Source organism: Ranitomeya imitator, chromosome 6 (assembly GCF_032444005.1).
Source record: "Ranitomeya imitator isolate aRanImi1 chromosome 6, aRanImi1.pri, whole genome shotgun sequence".
NCBI classification, from domain to species: domain Eukaryota; kingdom Metazoa; phylum Chordata; class Amphibia; order Anura; family Dendrobatidae; genus Ranitomeya; species Ranitomeya imitator.
In genome coordinates, this window is record NC_091287.1 from 538,498,620 (window position 1) to 538,515,734 (window position 17,115).

At 45.5% G+C, this 17,115-nt stretch overlaps 1 protein-coding gene across 1 annotated transcript in view; it reads left to right on the forward strand.

Annotated features, from left to right (window-relative positions):
* Positions 1-17,115, forward strand: part of PHF20L1 (PHD finger protein 20 like 1) — a 110,131-nt gene that overhangs the window by 34,266 nt on the left and 58,750 nt on the right. Inside the window, exon 8 of the mRNA XM_069731936.1 lies at positions 7,518-7,600. Within this exon, the coding sequence (XP_069588037.1) occupies positions 7,518-7,600 (83 nt within the window). The remainder of the gene's footprint in view (positions 1-7,517; positions 7,601-17,115) is intronic.

A 17,115-nucleotide genomic window follows, 5' to 3' on the forward strand; every position in this document is an offset into this window, starting at 1 on the left:
CTATTTGTTCCTGGTCTTCCAGGACCTCTGCAACTTCTTCACGGTCTTCCAGGACCTCTGCAACTTCTTCCCGGTCTTCCAGGACCTCTGCAACTTCTTCCCGGTCTTCCAGGACCTCTGCTACTTCTTCCCGGTCTTCCAAGACCTCTGCAACTTCTTCCCGGTCTTCCAAGACCTCTGCTACTTCTTCCCGGTCTTCCAGGACCTCTGCTACTTCTTCCCGGTCTTCCAGGACCTCTGCTACTTCTTCCCGGTCTTCCAGGACATCTGCTACTTCTTCCCGGTCTTCCAGGACCTCTGCTACGTCTTCCAGGACCTCTGCTACTTCTTCTCGGTCTTCCAGTACCTCTGCTACTTCTTCCCGGTCTTCCAGGATCTCTGCTACTTCTTCCTGGTCTTCCAGGACCTCTGCTACTTCTTCCCGGTCTTCCAGGACCTCTGCTACTTCTTCCCGGTCTTCCAGGACCTCTGCTACTTCTTCCCGGTCTTCCAGGACCTCTGCTACTTCTTCCCGGTCTTCCAGGACCTCTGCTACTTCTTCCCGGTCTTCCAGGACCTCTGCTACTTCTTCCCGGTCTTCCAGGACCTCTGCTACTTCTTCCCGGTCTTCCAGGACCTCTGCTACTTCCCGGTCTTCCAGGACCTCTGCTACTTCTTCCCGGTCTTCCAGGACCTCTGCTACTTGTTGCCGGTCTTCTAAGACCTCTGCTACGTGTCTGCCTGCGGCTTCCTGGAAGTCTCCTTTCCGCCTGTGGCTTACAGTCCCTCTGCAACCTGTCTTACAGTCTTTGAGACACTTGCTCCTGTCTAATATCTGTGTCCTGCGTGCTTCACCTGTCTGATATACTGATGCCTGTGTGCCCACCCGGACCTTGGGCTTAGAGGACCCACCTCATCTAGGGAGCCCTTGACATTTAGCTTGCATCGTTTTGTGTGGTACGGTCACCGTGGCTTCTCGTTATTGACAGAAAACTGCTGGTGTGAACTTTTTTTTTTTTTTTAACGTACATGTTAATTAAGCAAAAGTAGTACCAGAAGCTGAAAGGGTTAATATATAAGATATGGCAAATGATTTATTATTGCATCTGCAATGCTCTTCCCGTTTCAATATTTTCCTGCACTTACACGTCCTCCGCTTGTTCGGAGAAGGCGCAGCGCTGGAGATTTACTTAGCTACCACTCGAGACCCGCTCTCAGAAGTGCAATGACCGCCAAGATCTGGATCACTTATCTCTACTGGAGAGTCCAATAGTGTAAGAGAACATTGAAGACTGGGAAAGAAAGAATCAATATTCTGCACTTGTGCAGCAATTGTTTCTGCTATTTAAAGGGAAAGTTGTCATGAGAGAAAAAGGAAGAGAAGTTTTCATGCAGTAATGTGTGATCCACTAGCGGAGACTTATACACGTGGCCTGCATTTCTCTAAGGACCTTTATAGACGGGGTGAGGTAGTGGTTTAGCTCGAAGAGGCGATCATTCAATAAATGTCATATTCTTTGGTTGATTGCTGCCTTGATTACATGAGACGATGGCGAACAACAATTCTTACCAATCATTGTTCTGCCAGTTATTTTCCTTTAATAAAAGACTTTTAAAAGGAATGTGTCATCCGAAAAATGGCCTGTTGTGCTACATGTATTAAACATTTTTGGTAATGTTTTTTTTTGTTGTCCATATCACAGTTCTCATTAAAATTGTGATTTTTTTCCTTCGCCTCATTGGGGGGCACAGGACCATGGTGTTATGCTGCTGCCACCAGGAGTCTGACACTACGTGGACACAAAAAGATGAGCTCCTCCTCGGCAGTATACACCACACACTGGCCCCAGCCGAACCAGTCCGTGCTTGGTGTCAGTAGGAGGCAACTGCTTTGATCTTCAGACCACATCTATAGCTTTTTTTATTTTTTCATTTTTATGTTTTCTTCAACATCTTCGTGGATTACAGGGGCGACGGATCCCTTAAGGGCTTCGCTCTCCCCAAACCTACAACAGGTGGGAACGTGGAGTGTCGCCTCCACTTACACCCTCCTGCAACGTTTTTTCTCCATGCCTGAGATGTTAGGGGCGACGGGTCGCTTCAGGGCACCGCTGGCCCCACACCTTCAACAGATGGGCACATGGAGTGTCGCCTCCATGTACCCCCCTCTGCATCCAGGCTTACCTTGCCGGACCACAGGCGTGTTTCATCCTAGGGGGATTGAATCCTTTGGATGTACAGAGGCTCTTATGGTGTCTGTGCGGCCCCCACTGCATCGCCACTGACTGAACAGTGGTGATGAATGGAGGGCGGATGGTCTCTCTCCACCTCCCTGGTAAAGGGATGGTGGATTGAGGGTTCCCTGCACCGTCCATAAAGCAGCTGACCTGAGCAGGAGCGGTTCATACTGTCCTGGCTTGGGCCTTCCCCTGGGCATGATGTCGCGGCTGTGCCCCGTCCACTTTTTGGAAATAGTGGTGCCACCTCCTCTCTCCCCTTGGCGCGTCTTGCTCCTGGCAAGACTTCCCTCTGTGAATCTCAGCTGCCATCTTTCGCCGGCCACAATCCAGGAGATATTAGTGCAGTCACTGCCCTCTTTAACCTTACTGTATCTCGCACAGGACGAGACTTCCTGGTTCTTCAGTGGCCATCTTTCCACCGGCAGCGCTCTTCATGTGCAAGTGGGGGGCCACAGCACATGGTGACATTCTCCACTTCTCGTATACTGACCTCAACAGAGCCCCGCTCACTTATATATACATACACACTGTGTGCAGAATTATTAGGCAAGTTGTATTTGGATCCCATGATACTTTTTATACATGTTGTCCTACTCCAAGCTGTTCAGGCCTGAGAGCCAACTACCAATACAGTAAATCAGGTGATGTGCATCTCTGTAATGAGGAGGGGTGTTGATGAAATTGACATCAAAACCCTATATAAGGTGTGCTTAATTATTAGGAAACTTCCTTTCCTTTGGCAAAATGGGTCAGAAGAGAGATTTGACGGGCTCTGAAAAGTCCAAAATTGTGAGATGTCTTGCAGAGGGATGCAGCAGTCTTGAAATTGCCAAACTTTTGAAGCGTGATCACCGAACAATCAAGCGTTTCATGGCAAATAGCCAACAGGGTCGCAAGAAGCGTGTTGGGCAAAAAAGGAGCAAAATAACTGCCCGTGAGTTAAGGAAAATCAAGTGTGAAGCTGCCAAGATGCCATTTGCCACCAGTTTTGCCATATTTCAGAGCTGCAACGTTACTGGAGTAACAAAAAGCACAAGGTGTGCGATACTCAGGGACATGGCCAAGGTAAGGAGGCTGAAAAACGACCACCTCTGAACAAGAAACATAAGATAAAACGTCAAGACTGGGCCAAGAAATATCTTAAGGCTGACTTTTCAAAGGTTTTATGGACTGATGAAATGAGAGTGACTCTTGATGGGCCAGATGGACGGGCCAGAGGCTGGATCAGTAAAGGGCAGAGAGCTCCACTCCGACTCAGACACCAGCAAGGTGGAGGTGGGGTACTGGTATGGGCTGGTATCATCAAAGATGAACTTGTGGGACCTTTTCGGGTTGAGGATGGAGTGAAGCTCAACTCCCAGACCTACTGCCAGTTTCTGGAAGACAACTTCTTCAAGCAGTGGTACTGGAAGAAGTCGGTATCGTTCAAGAAAAACATGATTTTCATGCAGGACAATGCTCCATCACATGCCTCCAACTATTCCACAGCGTGGCTGGCCAGTAAAGGTCTCGGAGAAGAAAAAATAATGACATGGCCCCCTTCCCTTGTTCACCTGATCTGAACCCCATAGAGAACCTGTGGTCCCTCATAAAATGTGAGATCTACAGGGAGGGAGAACAGTCCACCTCTCGGAACAGTGTCTGGAGGCTGTGGTGGCCGCTGCACGCAATGTTGGTCGTAAACAGATCAAGCACCTGACAGAATCTATGGATGGAGGCTGCTGAGTGTCATCATAAAGAAAGGGAAATATGGTTTATTCATTTTGGGGGGTTTGGTTTTTGCATGTCAGAAATGTTTATTTCTAAATTTTGTGCAGTTATATTGGTTTACCTGGTGAAAATAAACAAGTGAGATGGGAATATATTTGTTTTTTATTAAGTTGTCTAATAATTCTGCACAGTAATAGTTACCTGCACAAACACATATCCTCGTATGATAGCCAAATCTAAAAAACCCCACTCCAACTTCCAAAAATATTAAGCTTTGGATTTGAGTCTTTTGGGTTGATTGAGAACATAGTTGTTGATCAATAATAAAAAGAATCCTCTAAAATACAACTTGCCTAATAATTCTGCACACAGTGTATATATACATGCATATACAGCTTTGGCAAAAATAAAGAGACCACTGCACAGTTTTATAAAAATCAGCTTCTCTACATGTCTGACAGCCATTCCATTCCAGTGTCAGTTGAATTCCAACCAGAGTACTCCTCATTCTACTTAATGTGCTTCTGATTAGATGATCACCTGAACCGAATCTTATTTAAGGAAGGAAAGTATAAAAACCCTGCTGTGATGTTCACAATCCTCTTGCAATAGGACAAGCTGGATGGCAAAACAAGTGCTAGCAATATCCTAAAAGTAATAGGAATGAAAAAAATAACTTTTAACCATGTCAAAGGCCATTGGGGCCGATGCACTGGTTCTTCCGCAGCGTCAGTTCCACCACCCATATGTGTTACCTCCGCTTCCATTGCTTCTGAAGTTCATCAGGAAGATCAAATCTGAACCATGCCGAACGTGGTACACGGAGATGGTTCAGCTCGTCGCTGACGTTCCCTGATGTCTTCCGGATCGTACAGACTTGCTCTCGCAGGGACCGATCTACCACCAGAACTGGGGGGGGGGGCTGTGTTTAACGGCATGGCTGTTTAATCCTGGCTTTTAACCCAAGCCGGGTTCTCTTGAGAACCATGATTGGCACTCAGAAACCTGCGTCCTTGCGTATCTATCCTTGCGTACCTATTTGAACCTCTGCAGGAAGTCTCTCTCTCCCACCTTTTATGGAAGGTGGCTTTTCTTTTTGCAGTGACCTCAGTGAGATGGGTATCGGTGTTAGGTGCCCTGTCCCCTTCAGCTCCTTTCCTATTTCACTAGGACAATGTAGTTCTCAGGCCATCTCCAACTTTCTTGCCCAAGGTGGTCTCTTCCTTTCACCTTAATTAGGACATTGTCCTGCCTTCGTTTTGCCCAATCCAAGTGCACTGTTTCGAGGGAGCTCTTCAGACCCTGGATCAAGTGAGGGCTCTCTGAAGGTACGTCTCACAAACGGTGTCCTTCCGTAAGACGGACGTCTTATTCGTTCTTCCTGAGGGTTACATGAAGGAACCCGCCGCTTCTAAGTCCACAGTAGCCAGGTGGATCTGCTTGGCTATTCGAGTCTTAAGCTATGTGCACACGGTCAGGATTTTTTTTTTTTCTTTTTTTCGCTATAAAAATGCTTAAAAATGCATACATATGCATCCCATCATTTATAATGCATTCCGCAATTTTTGTGCAAATGTTGCGTTTTTTCCGCGAAAAAAAAAAAGCATAGTGGTAAAAAAACGCAGCATGTTCATTAATTTTGCGGATTTCCCACTGTATTATTGCATTGGGAACCTCTGGAAAAAAACGCAAAAAATTAGCAAAAAAAGAGCGAGAAAAACGTGAAAAAAACGCATGCAGATTTCTTACAGAAAATGTCCGGTTTCTGCAAGAAATCCTGACGTGTGCACATAGCCTTACCGTGTCAGGAACAGGCCTATCCTGGCAGCTATTAAGGCACACTCCATTTGGGCGGTGGGGGCCGCCTGGGCCATTCGACATCAGGTGTCAGGCGAACAGGTTTGCAAGGCTGCGACTTGGTCCAGTCTGCACACCTTTTCGAAGCACTACAACATTCACACTCAGGCCTCAGCAGATGTGAACCTTGGAAGACGAATCTTGCAGGCTGCGGTAACGCACCTCTAGGCAGCTGGGGCGTGAGGTTTAGTCTGTCCGGTCAGTTTCCCACCCAAGGACTGCTTTAAGACATCCCATTGTCCTGTGTCCCCCAATGAGACAAAGGAGAAACGGATTTTTGTGTACTCAATGTAAAATCCTTTTCTCCAAGCCACTCATTGGGGGACACAGCACCCACCCTGTTGGCCTTACGGCTTGAGTGTGTTTTTTGGTTTGACGTTAGTATACTCTAGTATAATGTTCTTGTTTTTTCCTACTGCTTTGTCACGGAACTGGTTCGGCTGGAGCCAGTTTGTGTGGTTTATACTGCAGAGAAGGAGCTGATCTTTTTTCTACTTAATGTCAGCCTCCTAGTGGCAGTAGCATAAGCCCATGGTCCTGTGTCCCCCAATGAGTGGCTCAGAGAAAAGGATTTTACGGTAAGTACACAAAAATCCCTGTTGTTTTTAAACTAGCTGTTGTTTCGGGAGACAACACGTACATTAACAGCAGTGTACAGTCCCTGATCTTATGTTTGGTATTGAAGCATCTAATGTGTGTGCAAAGATCATTGTGAAGAGAAGGGGAGGAGGTAAGCTGTGACATCACCTGTGAATGGTGGATCCTGTATCATCTACTGTATATAGAGGTGTTATCAGTCATTGCACAGGAGGAGGAGGTGAGCTGTGACATCACCTATTGTGAATGGTGGCTCCTGTGTTATCTACTGTATATAGAAGTGTTATCAGTCATTGTACAGCAGGAGGAGGAGGTGAGCTGTGACATGACCTATTGTGAATGGTGTATCCTGTGTTTTCTACAGTATATAGAGGTGTTGTTAGTCATTGTACAGGAGGAGGAGGTGAGCTGTGACATCACCTATTGTGAATGGTGGATCCTGTGTTATCTACTGTATATAGAGGTGTTATCAGTCAATGTACAGCAGGAGGAGGAGGTGAGCTGTGACATCACCTACTGTGAATAATGGATCCTGTTATCTACTCTATATAGAGGTGTTATCAGTCATTGTACAGGAGGAGGAGGTGAGTTATGACATCACCTATTGTGAATGGTGGATCCTGTGTTATCTACTGTATATAGAGGTGTTATCAGTCATTGTACAGGAGGAGGAGGTGAGCTGTGACATCACCCATGGTGAATGGTGGATGCTGTGTTTTCTACTCTATATAGAAGTTATCAGTCATTGTACAGGAGGAGGAGGTGAGCTGTGACATCACCTATTGTGAATGGTGGATCCTGTGTTATCTGCTGTATATAGAGGGGTTATCAGTCTTTGTACAGGAGGAGGAGGTGAGCTGTGACATCACCTATTGTGAATGGTGGATCCTGTGTTTTCTACTCTATATAGAAGTTATCAGTTATTGTACAGGAGGAGGAGGTGAGCTAAGACATCAACAATTGTGAATAGTGGATCATTGTAATTGGCCGAGCAGCAATTTTGATATTGACCAATGGGATCTGGGTAGTCACTTAAATTGAAGCAAGGGCGTCGGAGAGATTAAGTATAATTGTCTTTATAAGGTGATGATCTTGTACTTGTATCTTAACAGTAGGTTTTCATTTTCATTGAAGGTTTTTTGGCCTCGAAAGCCGTGGTCCTGGAGGATGCTGAAAAGAAGCAGAAAGCCACTGAAAAGCCTGCAAATCAGGAAGAGGTATGAAATGGGCGAGTGCGGACCCACTACAGGGCTGTACCTTACCGAACCTTAAATCAGTGCCTGTTACTGATGCAAAAGCTTTTTTCCTGCACAAGTGAGGGGGCTGTACGTGCTCCTGGTATTGCACATCGGCCCCCCGTGCCCCTCACCCTTTCTCATGTCTATATATACATTTACAAATACCTCGCTTTACTTGTCTAGCCTCCGCAGGGGCCATGTTACCTTGTAGTTTGGGAGATTTTTTCCCCTCTCTGCACCACAATCGGAGGTGACCAGCAGCCGGCTGAATTAGAAGTGCACCTCTGGATGTAACACTTCTGTATACGAGAGGTAAAGCAACTATTTATATGTGGAGATATAAGCTGAAAAAGACTTAAAAAAATAGTATCCAATACTGGTTCAGAAATAAATCAGTCAGTATTACAGGTGTTTTGTGCTAAATGTGAGAATTTGGGACATTCCTTCTATATTTTCATATTTTTTCACTTTTATTTATTTTTATAGTTCTATAGTAAATGATGAAAATTGAATTGATTATGTAAAAGATGCGTAGTAAGTGTATCATTAGGTCATGCTGTAATGTTACATTTGTAGTGTGATCATGCTGTGTATATGTGTGAGTGTGTCGGGCGCTGTGTAAGATGTAAACAATAAGGATGCAATGGTTTGGAAATCTCTCATCGCCATATTTTATTCACAGCAGAACTTGGAACAGATCAGAAGTTGAATGTTGGACATTTTTCCATTTCATTTGAATAAAGTAGTTCATTTAGAAATCGATGGCAGCGACTAATTTCATTAAAGTCATGCCCGTGCCGTGTCGTGTCCACTATTGTGTAGTGTCCCCTCTTCTCTGTAAAACAGTCTGTAAACGTCGGGGAAGTGAGGAGATGATCGCTGGAGTTTCAATAGAGGAACGTTGTCCGGTTCTTGTCAGATTCTCACTCTTCCACAGTTCGGGGTCTTTGCCGTTTTTTGTTTCGTAATGAGCCTATATTTTATATTGGTGTAAGGTCCGAACTGCAGGCGGCCGGGTCATCACCCAATCTCTTCCTCAGCGGACCCGCTCTGCTCTGATGGGTGCAGTGTTTGGTTTACCAACATCTGCTGAAATATATAAGACTTTCCCTGAAATAGACGTTCTCTGGATGGAGCAAATGTTGTTCTAACCCCTCTATATAAAGCTCAGCACTGGCGGCGAGATTCATATGTGATCTGCTTCTGCCATAGGCACTAGTGCAGCCCCAACCACATGAGATACAGAACTGTGCTCTGATATCTGATATCAAGCTGGATGGTCTGTCGATAAGAAGCTGGATGGTCCCTCTCCTTGATAAGAAGCTGGATGGTCCCTCTCCTCGATAAGAAGCTGGATGATTCTTCTCTATAACACGCTGGATGGTCCCTATCCTCGATGATAAGCTGGATGTTCTCCTCGAAAACCATCTGGATGGGCTGTCATTTCCATAGCAAGCTGGATGGTGCCTGTCCTCAATAACAAGCTGGATGGTCCCTCTCCTCGATAACCAGCTAGATGGTCCCTCTCCTCTATAATAAGCTGGATGGTTCCTCTCTGTAATAAGCTGGATGGTTCCTCTCCTCAGTAACAAGCTGGATGGTCCCTCTCCTTGATAACCAGCTAGATGGTCCCTCTCCTCTATAATAAGCTGGATGGTTCCTCTCTTCTATAATAAGCTGGATGGTTCCTCTCCTCGATTACAAGCTGGATGGTCCCTCTCCTCGATAACGAGCTGGATGGTCCCTCTCCTCGATGATGAGCTGGATGGTCCCTCTCCTCAATAACGAGCTGGATGGTCCCTCTCCTCGATAACGAGCTGGATGGTCCCTCTCCTCGATAACGAGCTGGATGGTCCCTCTCCTCGATAACGAGCTGGATGGTCCCTCTCCTCTATAATAAGCTGGATGGTTCCTCTCTTCTATAATAAGCTGGATGGTTCCTCTCCTCGATTACAAGCTTGGATGGTCCCTCTCCTCGATAACGAGCTGGATGGTCCCTCTCCTCGATAACGAGCTGGATGGTCCCTCTCCTCGATAACGAGCTGGATGGTCCCTCTCCTCGATAACGAGCTGGATGGTCCCTCTCCTCGTTAACAATCTAGATGGTCCATCACCCCTGAGTCTTCAGGACACGACGTTCATGGTTTCCATAATGAATTTCACATTTTGATTCAGCCGGCCACAGAACAGGTTTCCATTTTGCCTCTGTCCATTATAAATTAGTTTAGTCTCAGAGAAAACGCCAGTGTTTCTGGATTGTGATTATATACAGCTTCTTCCTTACATGATGGAGCTTTCACTTACATTTGTGACTTGCACAGCGAGGTACAATCACAGACCATGGTTTCTCGAGGTGTTCCTGAGCCCATGCAGTAGTTTACACAACTGAATCATGCCTCTAATGCATAGCCGCCTGAGGGTCTGTAGATCACGAGCACCCAATACTGACAATCAGCCTTCCCTTTTGCTCATGGATTTCTCCATTATCTGAATCTTTTAACAATATTATGTCCTATAGATGGTGGGATATTCAACGTCTTTGCAATATTCCGTAACATTTTTCTGAAATCATTCTACAATTCTTAGACGTAGTTGATCACAGATTAGTGACCATCTTTGCTTCTGGGAGACTCTGCCTCTCTAATATGCTCTCCTTATACACAGTCATTGACCCTTCAGCTGTTTCTCATCAGTGCCGCTTACTTTTCCTGTCTTTTGTCAACCTTGTATTAAATTTTAGGAGATGTATTGTTGCCATCAATTTCTCATTTTTTCTTCTGAAATTAAGTGGAAAATGTCCAACGTTCAACTGCTGTGAATGAATTATAGCGATAAGTGATTTCCAAATCATTGCGTCTTTACATTTTGCAGCGTCCCAAAATTTTTTGCAATTGGGGTGCTATATGTATTTATATACAGTACAGACCAAAAGTTTGGACACACCTTCTCATTTAAAAATTTTTCTGTATTTTCATGACTATGAAAATTGTACATTCACACCGAAGGCATCAAAACTATGAATTAACACATGTGTAATTATATACTTAACAAAAAAGTGTGAAACAACTGAAATTATGTCTTATATTCTAGGTTCTTCAAAGTAGCCACCTTTTGCTTTGATGACTGCTTTTCACACTCTTGGCATTCTCTTGATGAGCTTCAAGAGGTAGCCCTTACACAGCCTGTAGGTGTGTTTGGGGTCATTGTCCTGTTGAAAAATAAATGATGGCCCAACTAAAAGCAAACCGGATGGAATTGCATGCCGCTGCAAGATGCTGTGGTAGCCATGCTGGTTCAGTATGCCTTCAATTTTGAATAAATCCCCAACAGTGTCACCAGCAAAGCCCCCCCACACCATCACACCTCCTCCTCCATGCTTCACGGTGGGAACCAGGCATGTAGAGTCCATCCGTTCACCTTTTCTGCGTCGCACAAAGACACGGTGGTTGGAACCAAAGATCACAAATTTGGACTCATCAGACCAAAGCACAGATTTCCACTGGTCTATTGTCCATTCCTTGTGTTCTTTAGCCCAAACAAGTCTCTTCTGCTTGTTGCCTGTTCTTAGCAGTGGTTTCCTAGCAGCTATTTTACCATGAAGGCCTGCTGCACAAAGTCTCCTCTTAAGGCCGGCGTCACACTGGCGTATTGCATCCGATGCGAGATCATCGGATGCGATATGCTAATGACACTCGGCTCCTGCTCGCAGCAGAACAGAAGCCGAGTGTCATGCGTCTGTGCTCCGATTCTCTCGCACAGGGAGGATCGGAGCACAGCTGCGGAGGAGGCGGAGAAATGAATTTCTCCATCTCCTCCATTGCTGGGGTCCGCTTATAACGCACATCACTCAGATGATATCCAAGTGGTGTGCGCTGTCTCACTCGCACCCATAGGCTTATATCGGTGCGAGTGAGCCGAGAGTTTTTCTCGGTCCGAGACAATCGCAGCATGCTGCCATTGTCTCGGACCGAGGAAAACGGCCGACAAAAAGTCGGCTGCTGGGAGCTGCCCCATAGCTTAACATTGGTCCGAGTACAATGCGATTTTTTTTTTTTTTTATTTTTTTTATCGCATTGCACTCGGCCGTTTAAAACGCCAGTGTGATGCCGGCCTAACAGTTGTTGTAGAGATGTGTCTGCTGCTAGAACTCTGTGTGGCATTGACCTGGTCTCTAATCTGAGCTGCTGTTAACCTGCGATTTCTGAGGCTGGTGACTCGGATAAACTTATCTTCAGAAGCAGAGGTGACTCTTGGTCTTCCTTTCCTGGGGCGGTCCTCATGTGAGCCAGTTTCTTTGTAGTGCTTGATGGTTTTTGCCACTGCACTTGGGGACACTTTCAAAGTTTGCCCATTTTTTTGGACTGACTGACCTTCATTTCTTAAAGTAATGATGGCCACTTCTTTTTCTTTACTTAGCTGCTTTTTTCTTGCCATAATACAAATTCTAACAGTCTATTCAGTAGGACTATCAGCTGTGTATCCACCAGACTTCTGCACAACACAACTGATGGTCCCAACCCCATTTATAAGGCAAGAAATCCCACTTATTAAACCTGACAGGGCACACCTGTGAAGTGAAAACCATTCCCGGTGACTACCTCTTGTAGCTCATCAAAAGAATGCCAAGAGTGTGCAAAGCAGTCATCAAAGCAAAAGGTGGCTACTTTGAGGAACCTAGAATATAAGACATAATTTCAGTTGTTTCACACTTTTTTGTTAAGTATATAATTCCACATGTGTTAATTCATAGTTTTGATGCCTTCAGTGTGAATGTACAATTTTCATAGTCCTGAAAATACAGAAAAATCTTTAAATGAGAAAGTGTCCAAACTTTTGGTCTGTATTGTATGTGTTTATAATATATACTGAAAGTACACACACAAATATTTTACATGTTTTTTAAAATTATCTGTTTTTTTTATTTAAGTTTTTCTTTGGCCATTTTTACCTTTTAAGAAAAAAAAATTAAGCACCTTTGCAATAAAAATGTTGTTTTTTGCTTACACTTCTCCATGGTAACGTAAGGCAAATAAATCTTATGTAAATTAGTCCTGATTTCTTGCCGTCATATAGTTTCTTCCCATAATTAGAGCTAACATATGTTAGAAACGTTAAAGCAGAAGTAGAGGACAGAAATGACAGTGTGATTCAAGATCAGACTACACGGGGTTTGTTTGTTGTCTGCTACCATGACGATGCATAGATCTGCATACAAACTGTAGTTCTAAAGAGGAAAGAAAATTATTATTCAACTATTGTAGAGATACCTTATTTTTTATTTTCTATACACTGATACAATGTAAATGTTTGTAACCTTTACTGATCAGTTGCAATTAGATTGTAAGCTCTTCTGGGCAGGGACAATCATTTATATAAAGCTTGTTATTTTGTCACTTATTTTTCATAATGTTTACTGTTTTTGGCCTTAGATACTATAATAATTCATTAGATTATTTGACGCCTCCATTACCTGATCCTTGAGCTGCATTTTCTTTGTTCCTCCAAACTTTGTGTTTTTCTCCTTGTCATATACAGTAGACACAAAACAACCCCCCTCCCGAAAAAAATACTAAAAACTGGTTTATGAATGATAACTAGGGAACACCCAGTCTGTTACCTCCTTGCTAACTTTGCAGCCTTGTTGCAACATGGTGGCCATCCACCAACCATCCATTTTGGCCCATCCAGGGTTGTTTAGGGGTGGCCGAATAGTAGGGTTATGCTCAACTGCAGCCTCTGGAGGATTCTACATGTTGAGGTTCGTGGGACTCCAGATTCAAGTACCTGTTTTCTGCTTTGTAATGGTATTTTATCAGCTACTCTCCTAATCTTAAGAATTTGTTTGGCAGAAACCTTCCTTATTATGCCTCTATCTGCACGAACCATTCTGTGCTCTGAATCGGTCACAAATCTCTTCACAGTACGATCATCACGCTTACGTTTTTCTGAAACATCTAATGTTTTCATACCTTGTCCAAAACACTGCACAATTTGACACTTTCGGCAGCAGAGATCCTTTTTCTTTCCCATAATGCTTGAAACCTGCGGCTGCTCAGTAAGGTTAGAACATCCTTCTTAAGTAGTTTTCCTTTATTGGGGCTCAGCTGGCAACTATCACGAGTGTTTGAGATTGATTTCAGTGACCCTAAGACACACAAACCATCCATGAGTTTATGTGAAAAACAATAAAATTACACTTAAAAATCCAATTTGCATAGTAATTTGGAAGGCGGTAGCGCTCTGTGTCCATGGTAGAAGCAGAGCCTTGTGAATGACACCCGACATTGCCACATTTGTTTTTCAGTGAAGCCTCCTATGGCCCATAAATTTTGCTACATATGTCAAGTGGAAAAATTTGTGAAATGTTGAAACAAAAACACCAAAAACATCCATTTTTTTACAAATCATAAAACTGAATCACCTTCCTATCTCCCCCCCCCCAAAAAAAAAATAGAAAAAAAATTGACGTCTCTAAAAGTCTGATCTGTGAAAACATAAAAATAATCCAATGTCGTAAAGAAAAAATCCTGCATTTGGCGAATGCCCCTTCCTCTTTCATGTGACCCTTAAAAAAATGGGTTGTTTTTCGCTTTTTTTTTTTTTTTTTAGTTGGAATTCTTTTAGACAAATGATACATAAATGATAGATGTGACCTCCTGGGGAGTTTTCCTTGTACCTTATATCTGCCGTTATTAACCTCTAATCATATTTATTAAAAAGCTATTTTAATAAGAAAACTATTTTTTTCTTTTTGGTCTGGAAATCTAAAGCCATACTGGAAAGAAACTTGATGCTGAAATTTTAAGTTCAATTTGTAGTTTTTCATGGGGGAATAGGGATTACGTCTAACATGGCTGCCTTCACACAGAGATGGTAATTAAACTCCTCCTGGTGATTATACCATTGTCAGATAAAAACGAATGCATATCGTGGTGCTGACACGTAACTCTCATTTCCCTTATAACATAGATGCATTATGTGTTGTTTTTTGCATTTATTTACAGTTCAAAAGTTTATTTTTCTTTGTCCCGTTTTCTTTCTTTTATTCTTCCTTTCATTTTAACTTTTTTTTTTCGGTTTCTCTTGTTCTTTATCTTCCGCTTTCTCTCTCTTTCTCTATTTCTTTACCTCTCTTGCTTTTTCTCACTTTTTCTCCTTCACTTTTTCATGCTTTCTTTTTTTTTTTCTTTGCTTCTTTCACTCTCTTTCTCTTTTGCTTTCTCACTCTTTTTCTCTCGGTCTCTTTTGTGCTCTCTTTTGCTCTCTCCTTCGCTCTTTCGCCTGCCCGTTCTCTTTCGCCTGCCCGTTCTCTTTCGCCTGCCCGTTCTCTTTCGCCTGCCCGTTCTCTTTCGCCTGCCCGTTCTCTTTCGCCTGCCCGTTCTCTTTCACCTGCTTGTTCTCTTTCGCCTGCCCGTTCTTTCTTGCCTGCCCGTTCTCTTTTGTGCCCTCTCTGCGTTTTTCTCTCTGGTTTTTTTCTCTACATTTTTCTCTCTGCTTTTTTTTTCTCTTGCTTTTTTCTCACTTGCTTTTTCCTCGCTCTGTCTCGCCCGCGCTGTCTGTCTCGCCCGCGCTGTCTGTCTCGCCCGCGCTGTCTGTCTCGCCCGCGCTGTCTGTCTCGCCCGCGCTGTCTGTCTCGCCCGCGCTGTCTGTCTCGCCCGCGCTGTCTGTCTCGCCCGCGCTGTCTGTCTCGCCCGCGCTCTCTGTCCTTTCTTTTTTCTTTATTGGTTTTCTTGAGTATTGCTTTTCCCCCTTTCATTGCTTCTGGTGTTTTGTCTTTTTCTACTTGCCTGGGGATAATGTGACTTTTTTTTTTTTAGCTTCCTATCATAAATTCCTACATTGCCTTAAAGCTTTACTACCTTTAGTCCAGGTAATGGTCGATACACACATTCGTGGTTTAGATTTATCCTCACCGTTATGTTGATATGTAATTGATGGGCACAGCTTCACTAATCACTTACTGTGAATTCACGCTGTCTGCTGCAGGCCGGCATTGTCTGGGCGCTGATAGTCTTCCAACTAGGTCATCAGGTTAGATACATTGGACTGTATGATCGGAAATGACAGCGATCCCCTGATGCAGCTGCTGCAATCTCAACCTTAAAGGGAACCTGTCACCTGAATTTGGCGGGTCCTTTTTTGGTCATATGGGCAGTGTTTTCGGGTCTTTTATTAACCCCTTTTTTCCCCGCTGGCCGCACAATTGACTTGCCGTTGATTCGCTTTCCTCCCTAGTTAACGCGTGCGCAAAACAATCTTGCCTTGCGCAAGCGCAGTATGCTTTGCTCGCTCTCTCCCCTTCTCGCTCTCTCTCTCCTCGCGCTCGCTCTCTCTCCTTCTCGCGCGCGCTCTCTCTCTCCTTCTCGCGGGCTTTCTCCTTCTCGCGCTCTCGCTCTCTCTCCTTCTCGCTCGCTCTCCTTCTGGCGCTCGCTCTCCTTCTGGCGCTCGCTCTCCTTCTGGCGCTCGCTCTCCTTCTGGCGCTCGCTCTCCTTCTGGCGCTCGCTCTCCTTCTGGCGCTCGCTCTCCTTCTGGCGCTCGCTCTCCTTCTCGCGCTCGCTCTCCTTCTCGCGCTCTCGCTCTCCTTCTCGCGCTCTCGCTCTCCTTCTCGCGCTCTCGCTCTCCTTCTCGCGCTCTCCTCGCGCTCTCGCTCTCCTTCTCGCGCTCTCGCTCTCCTCGCGCTCTCGCTCTCCTCGTGCTCTCGCTCTCCTTCTCGCACTCTCCTTCTCGCGCTCTCGCTCTTCTTCTCGCGCTCTTGCTCTTCTTCTCGCGCTCTCGCTCTCCTTCTCGCGCTCTCCTTCTCGCGCTCTCGCTCTTCTTCTCGCACTCTCGCTCTCCTTCTCGCACTCTCCTTCTCGCGCTCTCGCTCTTCTTCTCGTGCTCTCGCTCTCCTTCTCGCACTCTCCTTCTCGCGCTCTCGCTCTTCTTCTCGCGCTCTCGCTCTCCTTCTCGCGCTCTCGCTCTTCTTCTCGCGCTCTCGCTCTCCTTCTCGCGCTCTCGCTCGCTCTCCTTCTCGCGCTCTCGCTCGCTCTCCTTCTCGCGCTCTCGCTCGCTCTCCTTCTCGCGCTCTCGCTCGCTCTCCTTCTCGCGCTCTCGCTCGCTCTCCTTCTCGCGCTCTCGCTCGCTCTCCTTCTCGCGCTCTCGCTCGCTCTCCTTCTCGCGCTCTCGCTCGCTCTCCTTCTCGCGCTCTCGCTCGCTCTCCTTCTCGCGCTCTCGCTCGCTCTCCTTCTCGCGCTCTCGCTCGCTCTCCTTCTCGCGCTCTCGCTCGCTCTCCTTCTCGCGCTCTCGCTCGCTCTCCTTCTCGCGCTCTCGCTCGCTCTCCTTCTCGCGCTCTCGCTCGCTCTCCTTCTCGCGCTCTCGCTCGCTCTCCTTCTCGCGCTCTCGCTCGCTCTCCTTTTCGCGCTCTCGCTCTCCTTCTCGCGCTCTCGCTCGCTCTCCTTCTCGCGCTCTCGCTCGCTCTCCTTCTCGCGCTCTCGCTCGCTCTCCTTCTCGCGCTC